This window comes from Calidris pugnax, unplaced genomic scaffold, assembly GCF_001431845.1.
Source record: "Calidris pugnax isolate Ruff unplaced genomic scaffold, ASM143184v1 scaffold163, whole genome shotgun sequence".
NCBI lineage: Eukaryota > Metazoa > Chordata > Aves > Charadriiformes > Scolopacidae > Calidris > Calidris pugnax.
Window position 1 is genome coordinate 507,907 of NW_015090899.1, and position 16,143 is coordinate 524,049.

The 16,143-nt window shown below is 40.1% G+C and overlaps 1 protein-coding gene across 1 annotated transcript in view; it reads right to left on the bottom strand.

Moving 5' to 3' along the window:
* LOC106891813 (dystonin-like) overlaps positions 1-16,143 on the bottom strand; it is an 89,875-nt gene that overhangs the window by 28,560 nt on the left and 45,172 nt on the right. The window contains exons 27-36 of the mRNA XM_014948587.1: positions 14,470-14,664; positions 13,181-13,309; positions 8,869-9,012; positions 7,846-8,034; positions 6,959-7,088; positions 5,726-5,889; positions 5,361-5,523; positions 4,099-4,253; positions 3,859-3,933; positions 2,971-2,988 (exon numbers count right to left, since the gene is read on the bottom strand). Coding sequence (XP_014804073.1) covers positions 2,971-2,988; positions 3,859-3,933; positions 4,099-4,253; positions 5,361-5,523; positions 5,726-5,889; positions 6,959-7,088; positions 7,846-8,034; positions 8,869-9,012; positions 13,181-13,309; positions 14,470-14,664 — 1,362 coding nt within the window. The remainder of the gene's footprint in view (positions 1-2,970; positions 2,989-3,858; positions 3,934-4,098; positions 4,254-5,360; positions 5,524-5,725; positions 5,890-6,958; positions 7,089-7,845; positions 8,035-8,868; positions 9,013-13,180; positions 13,310-14,469; positions 14,665-16,143) is intronic.

Genomic DNA, 16,143 nt, shown 5'->3' on the forward strand with positions numbered 1-16,143 from the left:
ATAGAATCATAGAATTGCCCAGGCCGGAAGGGACCTCCAAAGGCCATCTAGTCCGACCTCCCCGCAGTCAGCAGGGACACCCCCAACTAGACCAGGTTGCCCAGGGCCTCGTCGAGCCTCACCTTGAATATCTCCAGGGATGGGGCCTCAACCACCTCCCTGGGCAACCTGTTCCAGTGCTCCACCACCCTCACAGTGAAGAACCCTCTCCTAATCTCCAATCTAAATCTGTTCCCCTCCAGCTTGAAGCCATTTCCCCTCGTCCTGTCACTGCAGGCCTTTCTAAACAGGTTCTCCCCAGCCTTCCTGTAGCCCCTTCAGGTACTGGAAGGCTGCTATTAGGTCTCCCTGGAGCCTCCTCTTCTTCAGGCTGAACAACCCCAGCTCCCTCAGCCTGTCCTCGTAGCAGAGGTGCTCCATCCCCATGATCATCCTCGTGGCCCTCCTCTGGACCCTCTCCATCAGGTCCATGTCCTTCTTATGTTGAGGGCTCCAGACCTGCACACAGCACTCCAGGTGAGGTCTCACCAGAGCAAAGTGGAAGAATTACCTCTCTGGACCTGCTTACTTTCCTTTGCTATAAACTGTCACTCCTCTCTACACATCAAGGTTCTTCACAATTCAGATATGCACAAAAACCTGTTTCAAACGAATTCTTGTAGCAGCCCACTCCTCCTTTGGGCTGATGGCAGGCCTAATGTATGTTTTGCTCCTGAAACCTGTATAACAAAATCTGTATGCAGTATCTCCGTTCAAACCCGGACCAAAGAAAACACGACCCAGATGTCGACCCCACGATCTTATGAAAATTAACCAGAAGAATTCAGTGCTTTTTAGCCAATGTCACTAAATATAAATATTTAGATAGTGGATCATCAGGCCAAGTGTAGCGCTTTCGCAGAGCGCTCCCTGAAACCAACGGGAGTCAAATACAGCTCTTTGGGACAATCTTTGCCCCTTGGAGAAGGCTGGCCACAATTCAACTGTACCTACTTGCTCCAGTGAGGGGACTGAAATGCTTTAAATGCAAACCACACAAACGTGCTCCCTACTTGTTAAATGACTTTAGTGCCTTGGTACTACTTAAGCCAAGAAGAGAGAATAAGTTTAAAGGAATATTACTTTTAGGAACCAAACAAAAGCAAACCTTGCTGCTTAATTCAATAATAATTTTTTTTGTTATAAGTAAGAACATTCACATGAGCATTGTTTTTAAGGGCTTTTTAATAATGCATTCAATATGTGCTGAACAAAGAGCCATTTTACATATGTAGATCAAAGTTAATAAAGGAAATGGCATCCAAATTGATGCTGTTTATTTTCATTGGCTTGTTTCTATAGAGAATTTTTTCTAGAGGTTCTAAATATACTATCTTTTTTCTTTTTTTTGTTTTTTTTCCCCATTCCAGCTTAATTCTTCAGTTAGACTCCATCAGGCAACTATACCAAGGGTCAGACACAGTATCCTTTGGAAACTGCCTACCTAGGCTGTGGTTAGTTGAGGCTGTGTGGCTCCTGGAAAACAACACAGGTAGCCACCAAGGCATTTTAACTCAGTCCATTTCCTGCTTAAAATAGCCTGGATACCAACTTTCCTTTTAACAATATTTACCATTGTTTCAAATCACCAGATGTAAAAAATAATAATGTAAAAGATGTCTAGTTTAAGCTCCAAAAAGGCCTGTTCTTGACAATAGCCATATAACATCACTGTCACTAGAGAAGCCTCAGCCAACTTGCTGGAGGTGATTTTTACCAGGATGCTGTTCTGCACCAGTTGAGAGTTGGATGCTCTCAAAAAATGCTGCATTTTTCCCAGATCTGGAAGTACAGATGGCAGATAAGAGGATGAACATAATTTCAAATAGTCTTTTTGAAATAGAGGCTTGTTCTAGACATGTGGAAAACACTTTAAATTATTACTTAAATATATTGCTTGAGGCATGTGGTAAGATTATCCACTGCTCTTTGTGCATTCTTCTATACTTCAACAGGCTTTGCCAATAAATAAGAATCCATCTACACTTTTAACATCTCTAGATTTAAAATGGCTATTGCTGCTAACACCAGCATTTTCAACATGGATTATACATATTACTGCCTTTGTAAGAGCATGAATAAGATACTAATGGTGTCTGGTTTGTGTAAAGTATTTCCATTCTCACCAGGCAAGCATGATTTGAAATTTAAGAAGCTGTCTATCTATCAGTGTGTACCACAGGAATAAGTGAGCAGTGGGTAGCATACCCTCCCTGTACGGGAGGTGTACGACTCACTGATGACTCAACTGACAAAAAAGTATTCTTAAACACAGCTCAAATACATTCTAGACCTGTCAGAGCTCTTCTGAAAACACTTTGGGAGAGGGAATAGTCTAAACTGGAACAGCAAGTTTAATTGGCCTATTTCCAAAATACGTATTTTATGATTCAGCACGTTAGCGTATAAAATCTCAACAATCAGCGAGGTTCTTAATCACTCTGCTTGACTGTACAGGAATTCTTTTTTTTCAGAAAATTTTTTGCCTAATTTGCTGTTTACTGTGATTAGCCTTTAATCTGACAGCCTAAAAAAAAGGCAACACAGAATGTTGAAGCGTTCCGCTACAAAACTGAAAACTGGTAAAATAACAGTAATTCTAAATTGCAGTTGAAATGCTCATGATTTTTTACAATGGGAATTGCTGCTGATCATTATTGGTTCCTTCAAAAGTAATCTCCTCAATGAGGAAAATGGCCAAAGAAAGCAGGTGAGGGACTGAAGAGGAGGGACCCTGAGACAATGAATGTTCCATAGCATGTAAAGAAATACTGCAGCTGAGCAGCAATGAATTAGCTGAGGATGAAAGGATGGCAAGAAGACTGACCATTGCAAGCTTAAATCACTATGCATTAGAAAGAAAGGGGGGAGGAAAAAAGGGAAAAAAAAAAAAAAAAAAGAAACGTCATAACACATTCCACTGGTTTATACCTGATTTCCCAGGAAGAACTGATAAGAAATGAAAAATGGAAGAAAGACACGATTAGTTTACAGGAAATTCTCTATATGACTCTAGAACACATGCAAACTAACACATTAGACATTCTAAATAAAGTATCTACTTCAGAGACGAGCAGGTAGCTAGCCATCCGGAGACTGAATATTGGGAAATATTCAAGGCCTTTGTTTCCTTCCCATTGCTGTTTTTGTGATCTCTTCAAATCATCTACAAGTATTTAGTAAACTCTCTTAGCCAAATATTGAGAGTATGTCATCTGAAATTGTTCTGGTTATTGAATCTAGGGGTAGCAGATCTTTCTCTACAATGTGATATTTATTTTTCTGCCATCTAAAAGCGTTCTGCAGATATCCAGCACATTTCTTGTACTTCTTCAGAAGGAACAGTGTGCTCTGATAAAATGACAAGGGAGGATAAAAGGGACTGAATGCACTTTGGTAAAAGATTTTTAAAGTACAACATAATACCATGGGAAAATATCACTGTTTTTACAAAACTAATAGAAAACCAGCTACAGTTTAAACATGTCGGGTATCCAGGCAAAAATATTGGCTTTTAAGGAGCTGTTTTAATGTATGTATGCATGTGTGTATGTATGTATGCATACAGTTAGCTTTTAAAAGTTCCCATATATTGAAAACAGTTTCAGCAGTTTCAGTGAAAATAAATACAAACAGCAGCATTTTCCTGTATGTTCTAACAAGAAAAAACCCCATAAAATTTAGACAAGCGTAAAGTAAGAAAATATATAATTGTCATACAAAATTCCTGTGAATTAATATAGCCTAATCCTTTGCATAACCATGTCATCCAAAGAATCTTTAATCTGAAAGAACTCAGAAGGTCCCCAGAGGACTTACCCTGTACTTGTTATCCCCAATCTGTTCCACTTGAAACCGCTTTGCACATTTACATTTAGCTACCTGCCTTGTTACCTGCAAAAAAACACAACTGGATGATTACTTTACTGCAAATACCACAATTCTAAATATTTATGTAACTGGTAAACTTCAAATTATATAGGAGTGAAAATAAAATTAATTATCAAAGAACATGACCTGAGCAGAATAGAGTGTAATCTAAGAAAATAGAGAATGTACCTCATCCTCAATTTTGTCAGCATCAGTGAGAGGCTTGTAAGCATCCTTGTTTGGATGAAGAGCTGCTACAAATTCATAATAGTCAATATATCCATCACCATCTCTATCAAAAATGTCTGCAACTGCACTCATTTCAAGTCGGCTAGTTGGGAATTCTGTAAGACAAAGACAACAACAAAAGCTATATTTTTTGGCTTTTCCATGCCATTACAGCGAAAGGCTTTATCACATACATTTAAAGTTTTTTAGGCACTAGGTGACAGACAATCCTTATAAAAAAAACCAAGGATATTGAAAAGAGTGAAGGAATCTTTCTGAAAAAAAAACCCAAACAATCTGGATCTCCAATGTTACCTCGATATTGGATTAAATTGTAGATCATAGTGTGGCTTGAAGAGAGAGAGAGAAGTAAGGACGCAAATTAAACTGTAAGATACACGTAAATTTTTTTTTTAATATTTTGACCTTCAAAGTGCATAAAATACCACAGATTAACAAGATAAATTGTTAGTGAGGAAAGGTCAAGCAAGAATTTCACTGCTAATTAAATCTGGAATGCAAGGCCTTCCCACTGCAGAGACAGGCACAATGTTTTGTGAAATCCTTCTTCAGCTCCAGCTCACGGCAGCAGAACATTAACCCAAACAGATTCCCTATGAAATGGCTGAAGAAAATTTCAAGATGGTGAACAGAGATTAAACCATGAGTATTTAGTAGTTATAACAAGTTGATACCAACTGAGTAAAACGAGTAAGCTGTTTAACCTCTTGGTTGTATCGGGGTTTTTTCATCAACTTCTGTCAATACATGCAAAACAGCGATGCATAAACATAGTGATTATATTAATGCAAATTTATCTTTAATAAGAATCATATGATCATATGATCTGGTTTTGGAAATTATCTATAGGTTTTTTTGTTTTATTGTTTATTGTTCTGACTAATCAATGAAATGTAACTGTTGAAGTGGTTAGTGTACTGTAGAAATGACAATCTGAGTACAGTAAACTATTAATTAGCCAATAATATAATGTAACATTTGTAATTTGATTCACAAGGCAAAAGAACTAGAAAGAGTTCCCAGAATCTAGAAATACTTTAAAGTAAAATAATTATAGTTTAGACTAATCACAATTATTGATTTCAAAAAGGAAATCTGTGACCTTGTAGCACAATAAGCTGCATAGAGTACACTATAGAGACAGTAAGACATCATAAGATGTTTGTTCCAAGTTTGACTGTAAGTTCAATTTTAAAACTTACTTGAAGAAAGAATTCCATCAATAAATTCCTGTCTTGTTATCTTTCCATCCTGATCTTTATCAATCCTCCTAAAGAAGTCCATCACACGAGACTTCTTATGGTTCATCCATCGCATGTATTTTTTCCTCCAAATATCAAAATCAAAGTTGGCAAATTCTCTCAGCTTAATAAAAAAGAGAAAGAACTTTTTCAGTTGAAATCAATCAATCTAGAAAATCCATGTCAGAGATACCACCTGCGTTCTTTTCAATAATTGCTTCTTTGAGGACCTATATAAGCATTTTAAACATGTTAATACTCCTCATTTACGATTTAATCTAGGGTAAACAAAATTATGCAATGGGTATGTATATTCCTTTTCTGACCTCTTCAAGTCTGTCCAAAGCATCATTAAGTTTTCTCCTCCTTTCCAAGGCCAGAAGCCAGACTTGCTGCCATTTGCTGACCAGCAGGTTTACCCGTGGGTTCTTGGTTTCGATCTGCGTGGGGGCTGCTGACAGGTAGATGCCTGGTGTCGGGGAACGCTTTCCTGTTAAAACATGACAAAAAGTCTAAGTCTCACCCAGTTCAAACAAAACATTCACATGAAGGGCACTTGACCTTCCTAAAACTACTCCCTCCTGTCCCAAATAATGAGCCCACACCTTGATATGGTTCCATGTAATGGGGTTTTTATTTTTTACCATCGCTGGGAAAGGACCACATGGTGGTCAAAGCATCTTTTGTGTAGCCAGAAGCAGGCAGCAGTGGCTGCACTAGTGGAGCTGCACAGCTTAAATAAAATCTTTGCAAACCTCACCGATATGGTTCCATTTAATGGGATTTTTTGTTTTTATTTTTTACCATCGCTGGGAAAGGTTGATATGGTTCCATGTAATGGGGTTTTTATTTTTTACCATCGCTGGGAAAGGACCACATGGTGGTTAAATTGTGTAGCCAGAAGCAGGCAGCAGTGGCTGCACTAGTGGAGCTGCACAGCTTAAACACAATCTTTGCAAACCTCACAGTAAACAACCTGATTTTAGAAGCAGGTTCCATGTAGGGGTAAGTAAAAAGTACAATGGGCGAGTACATCTAAAAATACAAAAAGCAATTTCCTCACTTGATGATTCACTTTCCATTCAACTTCACTGAACGCACTTTCTAACTGGATCCGTATCAACTCGTAGATCTAAGAGCAAATTTTGCCTCTACATCTTTGTGTAAAAGAAGTTGTTCACACTTTGAGATAACGGTAGATTTGCAAAGCCTCAGCAAGTGCACATTCTTGGAAGTTTAACAGCACCCGAAAGGCTGCATGCTTTAAAAATAGGTATTCCAAGAAGTACAGGACAAAATTTAAAAATACAAATCTGCTACAAGAAATTTCCTCACAATGAAAAATGAGAGATAAGAAGTACAGGACAAAATTTAAAAGTACAAGTCTGCTACGAGAAATTTCCTCACAATGAAAAATGAGAGATAATTAGAAAAATCTAAAAGAATTTCACTCTGTTTCACTATAAACTAATCAAACCTTTTAGATTATTAGTAGTCTGTTATCTTTATAGATAGAGCAATGGTGTGTGTGACCTGTCCCAAAATATTTCATTACTTACTTCCCGCTCTCCCCTTATCAAGGACAGGGATATGAGACTGTACAGGAGTGGGTTCAACTGCCTTTCTTTTATAGGTCTTTGTAAATTTATCCACATCAGGTTGTTTTCTGGTCATTTCCTCCACGAACGTCTGCAATCAGATAGAGGTGGTTTTAATTAACAATACACAAAAGTGACCACAGGTAAGAAAAGCACACAATAGCAAAAGACCAAAGTTACAAGAATGGCACAGAAAGACTCTTATAAAAAAAAGACACAGATAAAGGTTCTGTAGGTAGAAAAATGGGTGCTATGAGCTTTTAAGACCACTATGGCCTGGCTGTTAAAGGAAGACTAAATCTAGAAAACAGTCTGTCAAACTCCTTTATTCACTGTGTATGGTGAGGTGATGTCCAACGGGATTTTGACTCTTGGTCCTCAGGTGTTCCTTGCTGTCCAGAGTGCAGGTAAGAGAAGTGAGACAGCCTTTCCTTAAGAGAAGTCTCACAAGCTGGGGTAAGCCTGTGGGCATTCACTGCATCAGCAGCTCCCTCTGGCACTTCATGAAGATGTTTTGGAAATCAAGTCATTAAAGCCACACTGTAACACTAGTTCTCAGGCAGTAGCACTATCAGGCGTTTCAGGTGGAGTTTTTTTATTATTATCCTTGTTCTTCTGGGGAGTTGTAGGCTTGCTTTTAGAACAATGGGGCACTGAATCTTTTATTTTTAATTTTTAACCTCAACAAACTACACACACATACAAAACACACAACCGAGTACCTGAAAAGGGATTCAATTATTAGGAGAGGAAAGAGCTAAAGCGATTCACAATTGATTACAAAGCCCAGCTGAGACAGAGCACTATTTGTGGAATGTGCAGGACACGTGTCACTCAACATGCCTTACCTGATGTTCTGCAATAAGTGCTTTAACCTCGTCAATCTCCTGGGGGATAACCTCTTTATCTTTTTCAGTAAGTGTAGTCTCAGCCCACTGCAACCAGGAGAGCAAGGATTCCAGCAATTCCTGGTTGGCGATAAGTCCAGCCAGAGCTCCTGCCAGCCTCTGCTGATGTTGTTTAGCCCATACCAAGACCTTGGTAAAAGAACCAATACATGAGTATGTCCACATCTGAAATTCTTAAAATACATTTAAAATTGCTCTGCTAACTGTAAACCCAGAGTTTCCTCCCAGCCCTAGTGATGTTTGATTGTCAAATGTGCTAGATACAGTGGCTGATCACTAAAGGTGCTAGCTGACTAGAATTCCCAGTTCAACACCACATTTTTTCCACAGATGTTCATGATTAAGTGCTGTTAAATGCAGTAAGTAGGAAAATCAGGCAACATATTATGAACTTTTTAAAAACAATATCTGTAAGTTAGTGAATCACGGAGAATTTAGTGACTGTCTTCCTCCTGGGCATTCCTGAAGCCATACTTTGCTAACACCAGAGTTTTGTTTTTCTTTAAGCTTCATATACAACGAGAATACCACCTTAGCACCCTCAGAAACCTACTTTAATCATTTGGAAATCTTCTAGATCAGGAATATGTAGGACTGAAATCCTCCCTAATGCAATTAGAAAATGCTTCAAGTTTGCTGTGCATTTGCTTTGCTTTGCAACTTTCACATTTCTCCCTAGAAACTATTAGCTTTCTTCACATGGGAAGCGTCAGGCAGTATTTTCTTTAATACATACAAACAAAGAAGCTTTGACCATCTGCTTTAGTTCTTAAAGCCCTCTAAGTTTTAAAATAAAACCTAGGGAAGCACGGCTGGTATTCACATACATCACTGTGGGTATTTTAAATGTTTAGTTCTCAACAGCTGGATCATTTCCTCCCAGTGTAACGACCATGGTAGTTGTCAGCCACGTTTCAATGGAAGACAGACTGCTGCAATGAAGATGGCTTGACATATACTGACCTCTTCAAACCTGGCTCTGATGATTGTTATCCAGTTCTTAATGGTGGTGATGGAGTCTGGGTGGCAGATAGCTAGGATGGCTTCTCCCATACTTGTTGCTTTATTCACTTCTGCCTTTTTTTCTTCCATCTTCTTCATAAATTCCTGAACCACAGGTAATAATTTCAATTAGATCTTGACAAAATTTGCAAGAGAAAACTGAGTGCGTAGGCTGGGAAGGTCGCAAGCCTCTCTACTGTGCAAAGGGGGTCAACTTCCAAGCAGCACGTTTAATTTGTCTGAGAAAAGTTAAGAATGTCTAAAAACCCTATTCCACATAAAGTACTAAGCAGGTTCATCTTCCAAGAAGCACGTTTAATTTGTCTGAGAAAAGTTAAGAATGTCTAAAAACCCTATTCCACATAAAGTACTAAGCGAAGCTCTAAAATCTCTATCCCAGTTTCTCACTCCTTAAAAGCCCACCATATTGTAAATACTTGAAAGACACACGCCCTTGTTAAAAAAAAAAAGACAGAAAATCATAGGATTTTAGAAGTGCTGTACATCAACTATATGAGGGTTAGAATCATTATTGGCAACATTTCAGCTGACTTGGATTGTCTGTCAGTTACAGTAATTCTTCATAATAAACTACCAAGCTCCTAGCAGAGGCTGGAAACGTCCAACTATAATTACATGCTCAGACAAGATGATGGAGGACTTCAGGAGCAGCTCTACTAAACTAACACAAATGTGAAAACTCAGCTGCTGAAGGGGAGACACAGCAAGCAGAGGGACAGAGACTGCTAATTAACCAGCTGTTTTCAGAGGCACTGCCATGGGGGAAAAATCTTGTAAAAGCAGAAGGATGTTTACAGCTTTGGACATCTGAAGTCATAGCCATTGATGTTCCCAGGGAGTCTAGCAGAGGAAAGGGTGGCAGGACCAGAACTGGGTGTGGAGGGGAACAACAAAAAATCTGAAGGACTTGTCCCATCTTTTCTACAGTTTGTATTTCTTTATTTTAATTATTATTGCCACAATGGTTTTACTATTCTGCCTTTTTTTGTTACATCTAAATGTTGTGTCTGTGTATCTTTGTAAGCGCCCTTAACTGGAACTGCCAGCATCTCCCAGTGCCTAGTGGAATTCTTTGTTATATTTTTACATCTTTAATTGGGCTACAAAATGGAACTGTGTCTCTGAAAGTTTAACTCTTCCTCTCTCCACCCACAAAGGGCTATTTCAGATCCCAGAAATTAAAGATCAGCCAATTCAGATCCTAGAAAATTCAAAATCACTAAAGCATTGTAAAAACAGATTCTAAAACTCTTCATGATGACATTATCCTGTACTTATACAAAGTAAATATGAAGCTATTATGAAATAAAAGTGTAAAAGAAACAACCTCTTCTGTATAGTTCTAAAAGCCTGGAAAAGGTAAGCTGTATATTAAAAGAGATTCATCACTAACTGATTTTGACTTAAGCTTAAATTAATGTCAGAGTCTAAGACCCCATCACAATAGTGGTCCTGCTCTCATGAAAACGTGCGAGTTCTTACAATATTTCAGTTCAAAATGGTTTTGGAAAAGTTGATGTGGGCTGTAGTGAGAGATTACCAAAATAAGCCAGGGCCAGGAGGAAAACAGAAAACAACGTTGTTTTCCCTGCACAACTGTACTGGAATATCTCAAAATCTAAATCTATGACAAACTACTTCCAGTGTATTAAGCTTTTCCTCAGTAAAAGATACCAATTGAATCAGACTCCATGGCCATGCAGTGATACAGACACATCGACAAGAGAGGAGATGGGATGCTCCTCATTAACTAAAGCAGTGCATTAACCTACCACACCTCAGTGCCCAGAGAGGAGGGCAAGGGACAGAAACATCTCTGCCTGAGACAGCAGAATTCATTAAATCACGTGCAGTATTCAAGAAAAGAAAATCTGTAATGGGCATAAAGTCGGACCATTTGGATAAAATATCGTCCTAAAGAAACCTTTCAACATGTAGCTGGATACAAATGCATTAAAACTATTTCACAAGAATCTTAGTGACAAAAGGAAGATACATTTCATATTTATATAAATGTCAGTCATACTTTTTTTATATTAATATTGGAGCATTATAATACGGACATGGTGTTTAAAACTAATATTACATATTACATGTCCCCTTCTTTCTTTTTAGTTTCTTCCTGAAAGCTAATGTTACAAGCATAAGAAGAGAGACCACTCGTTCAAGGAAGATTTTGCTGTATGTGCTTATTGAGTGTTAAGGCAGCAGTGCCACAATCTTTCTTAGCTTGACAATCGCTGTATTTTTATTATTTGGCCTTTAAAAAGTAAACGTGGTTGGATGCACATCTTCTAAAGCCTACTAAAAAAAATTTAAGTACAGTATGGCCACATCTAACACAGAGGGTGGTTGTCTTGAGCTAGAGATTATTCTCCCCAGCTGGACAAGGTTTCTCAAACTTTGCTTTAGCTTGAGGTTCCAAGTTATGCTTCAACTTTGGCAGCACAATTTTGAGCTGTTGTACAGAAATATTTTGTTAATCAATCTACATTGCAGTGGCAGAGATTTAAGGTGGGTTTTTTTTTTTCCTAGTGATTTCAGTTGGACCTAAGATTTCATTCAGATAGTTCTCTGTATTCAGAAGAGCAAAAAATTAAATAAAAGGGAACTGATGAAGCACATGGAAAGGCAGCTAAAGCCAAATTTAACTGCATTGGAGACAGCAGGTTGCTACTGCCAACATTAGTCAGCACATGCTGATGCATTCAGACAGTTGCCAGCTAAAGAACAGCACCCACTTTCCAGGGCCCTAAAATTAAATCTGAAAACTTCTCCAAAACATTGCAGTCTGAGTACCTTGAAAACTCCTTAGTTAAGAACCATTACACAGTCATACCCTGCATGTACTCCTCTGTGTAACAATATTCCCAAACTCAATTTAAACAGGATGCTTTTCCCCTCTCCATTTCCTAAGTTCTGCTACAACTTTCTTCAGAGCAATGATGAACAATTCCATTACTCTTACAATTTGTTCTGTAACAGCGTGGGCACTGTATTATTTGTACTATTTCTACTGCACTTACAAGAAGAATTTTGCAGGGGCTTAAATGTGCATGTTTGTACCCTCCTGTTTGGAGAGAGAAGATATGACTTCTGTGCTCCTCAGGCATTTTCCCATTTAATTAGTGCAAAGTAGTTTGCTGCTCTCTAATGTAGTATCTGCAATACCTATGGCACTGCAGTATTTCAGTACCTAAGGCGTGTGAGGTACGACAGCACGCTGTTCCACCATGACAGAAGGTTAATGGATGATAACATCATCCTGCTGACACTTACAAGTGACCTTGAAACAAAAGTATATGCTGGTTTTGCTCAACAGTGCTAAGATGACACGTATACTTTTGCTACTGTGGCAGTCTGTCTTATAATTTCTGAAAATATACTCCACAGAGGGGTTTGCATCTGTCTCTAAATGTGTTTACAGCAACTTTCTCAAGGCCCATTCTATTCTCAGTAAGCCAAGAGAAGTCAAACAACTCCAGCACGGGCACCAAACTGTCAACCCCATTAAATTTCTAGCTTCACTATAAAAATGGTTGCACAAACAAACACTGGATGCTGGATATGACTACATGGAGTGCTGGAGCGTGTCCAGAGGAGAGCCACCAAGCTGGCGAGGGGTCTGGAGAACACAGCCTATGAGGAGAGGCTGAGGGACCTGGGCATGCTTAGTTTGGAGAAGAGGAGGCTGAGGGGAGCCCTCATTGCCCTCTACCTGAAAGGAGGCTGTAGAGAGGTGGGGGTTGGCCTCTTCTCCCAAAGGAATAATGACAGGAGCAGAGGGAATGGTATGAAGCTGCAGCAGGGGAGATTCAGATTAGATATTAGGAAGAATTACTTTACTGAAAGAGTGGTCAGGCACTGGAACAGCCTGCCCAGGGAGGGGGTGGAGTCACCTTCCCTGGAAGTATTGAAGAAACGTGTAGACGTGGCTCTTCAGGGCATGCTCTAGTGCCCAAGATTATTGGTTTGTGGTGGGGTGTTGTGTGTGGGGTTGTGGGGTTTAGTTGGTGGGTGGTGATTTTGGGTTTGTTGTTCTTGTGGTGGTTTTTTTGTTTGTTTGTGCTTGGGGGTTTTTTTGGTTGGGTTTTTTTTTTGTGGTTGGACTCGATGATCTCCAAGGTCCCTTCCAACCACCAAGATTCTGTGATTCTGTGATTCTATGGGATAGACTCTGCCTCCTTTCCTTTACTCTACCCTCTCACCAGCCTGTCAGAAGGAAGAGGATCCCCTTCATTTTCTTGCTTACCCTGTGCTGCTCTATCAGCGCAACCAAGGCCTCTTCATCATCTGGAAGGACCCCGTGGCAACGAAGAGCCTGCTCTGCCTCTGCCTGCCACGCCAGAAGGACATGGACAACAGAGTGGAACTCTTCTGCCTGTTAAAACACAAGAAGTCAGGGTCAGTCATGAGAGGATCTGACAGACACACTGCAGCTTACACGAGGAGACCGAGCCCACATTTGGAGTCATTAATCACGCAGCAGTACTGGCACATTAACTTTCCATTAAAAAGTCAATGATATACAGTACTACATTTTCATAACTGTAAAAATATCTCATGCTTCCCCCAAAATTATAGGAAGCCTAAAAGCCTATTCATGCTTTTAGGCATCTGATTTATAGCGTATTTGCAGCTCAGTTGAGAATGTCATGTCTTTATGCTGACAAATTACACAGGAGGTGCTTTCATGGACCAGCTGGAGAGATGAGAACTGTATTTTCTGCACAGCCTAAATCACTGGCTAAGCAAAATTAATCGACAGCCCGTTGGTTACTGACCCTTTTATGTCTGGAGAAACAAAGTTCCACCTTTGGGCACAGCCATATTCAGACACAATGAGCGTTTGAGGTAGCTCAGGATTGTGCCTGCTGAGAGCCCAGAGAGCTGGACAATCATGGGGAAGAGCAGGGCTGGAATTTTGTACTCAGTGGACACATGGCTATTGCAGGAGCCCCATCCTAGCATCAGCCCAAGGTAGTGTATCTCCATAGAGCTGCACATCCTGGTTGTTGGGGATCAATACCAGCCAACACTGACACACACACACTGTTCTAGCTCCTGGGCGTGCTCAGCACAACCCCATTTTTTTCACAACATACTTCACCGTGCACTGTAGTTGTGCCAATGTAAACAAGTTTTCAGTACACAAATGTACTTCTTTCCAATAAGGCACAAAGGGCATAAATATGATTACAATCTCCAGCTTCCTGTGAAGGGAGCATAGTTCCAATCACCCTTCACGCTTGACTGTTAACTTCAGTGATTGCCTTAGATGGTAAGGTCTTTGAAACATTTGCTTTGCATTTGTGGTATAGACTAATAATAACAGCAATAATAAATGCTAAGAGGCATTATTTATGTGCTGTGGTGAAGGGACGGAGACAAGGTAAGCAATGCATGAGCAAGAAAGTTAGTATTTCAAATTAAATTAAATTAAATTGAGCGACGTGAAGTGAAAATGAAATTAAATTTCTGGCAGCTCGACGGCAAGATATTTTCTCTGCTTCTCATAAAATACATGTAGTACTCCTTTACCTGCCGAAGAGCTTGTTCCAGTCGTGTTTGCTTGGAGACTGACAAGGCACAGACTTTCTCCCAGCGAGTGCTCAGCTCCTGCATTTGGACTTTGACCCAGGAAGAGTCATCACGGCTGCCTTCTATCAGCTCCCTGGCAGAGCGCTTCAGAGCCTGGACACTGCTTGTTCTTTTGCCCAGCTCCTTCTGGAAAACCTAGGCACCACCAAATACATTTGATATGTTTAATTCATCAAGGGATAATTACGTAAAGAGAAACAAAAAAACCCTACTGCTTATAAGAAGAAATCGAAATACGGGTTTAGTTTCAATCACAAATAACTCCATCAAAGTGAACTCAAAACGCCAAGTTCTGCTCATTATACTCCACATGAAGCTATTTACACTCTATCCTATCCTCATAAAACCAGAATATGGTAGATAAAACGTCAGGCAGGTCCTGCAATGTATGGGAAATCTAGCCTCCTGGCCACGCTGGCTTTACACTCTTTATCAAAGCAATTGATCTGACACACTTGATTTATGCCCAAGATTGCTGCAGCAGGAAAAGATCAGATAAAATGCTAACAACCAGGAGAAGGTTTAAAAATCACGAAAGCAGAACTAAAACCCCAGCTGGAGGTCTGACTGTAAGGCTGTAGATCTCACCATATATTCCTATATTTCTGTGAGAGTACGTTCACAGTTGCAGATGAAACAAGCTCCAGTCACATAAAGGAAGCTCTTAAAAGTAGATAATGACAATTACAGCATATTGTGCCACTGACTATGACCTAGTTGTGACGTACAATGGGCCTGCAGAAGCAATCCCAGCCTATTTCACAGCAATTTTTATAGACAACCCACGTTTCCAAATACTTATTTTTAATGAGGGACAAAAATCTCCTTCTCACTGAACCCTCCTCGTCTTTGGGTACTGGAAGTCATGAGTAGATGAGTAAAGGGATTTTCACCTCACAATCCTCTCAGGCTCCAGAGCTCTGACTGTGTGTAGCCTCTGCAATACCAGTAACTTCAACAGCTGGTTCTTTTGACACACTGAACTGAGAAACCAGGATTCAGAGGCACAGTCCTACATCTCCTACTCACTCCCACCTCCATAAACTTCAGTAACAAAATACTGCAGCTTGTCTATGTAGGCTTCCTGGGTGTGATAATCTAGCTGTCTACTCCCATGCATAACTTAGGCATTGCAACTACTTTTCTCTATCAATATTCAGCAGCCCTGCAGGTTTGAAATGCTGCTTTAGTCACGGTGAGTGCACCGGACATTTGGTTAGCAGATGTACTAAATAAAAAGCCATCTCCCCCAAAGATTTCCAGTAAAATAATTTTTGCCACCTCTTGCCCTCACACACCAATTCGTGCTGCCATCCAGCGAGATCTGGACAGGCATATTCGTGCTGCCATCCAGTGAGATCTGAACAGGCTGGAGAACTGGGCAAGGAAGAACCTCATGAGGTTCAACAAGGAAAAGTGTAGGATCCTGCACCTGGGGAAGAAGAATGTCAGGCACCAATACAGGTTAGGGGTGGGCCTGCTGGAGCCAAGCTCTGAAGAAAAGGATCTGGGGGTCCTGGTGGACAACAAAATGACAATGAGCAAACACTGTGCTCTTGTGGCCGCGAGGGCCAACTGAATCCTGGGCTGCGGAGGGAAGAGTGTGGCCTGCAG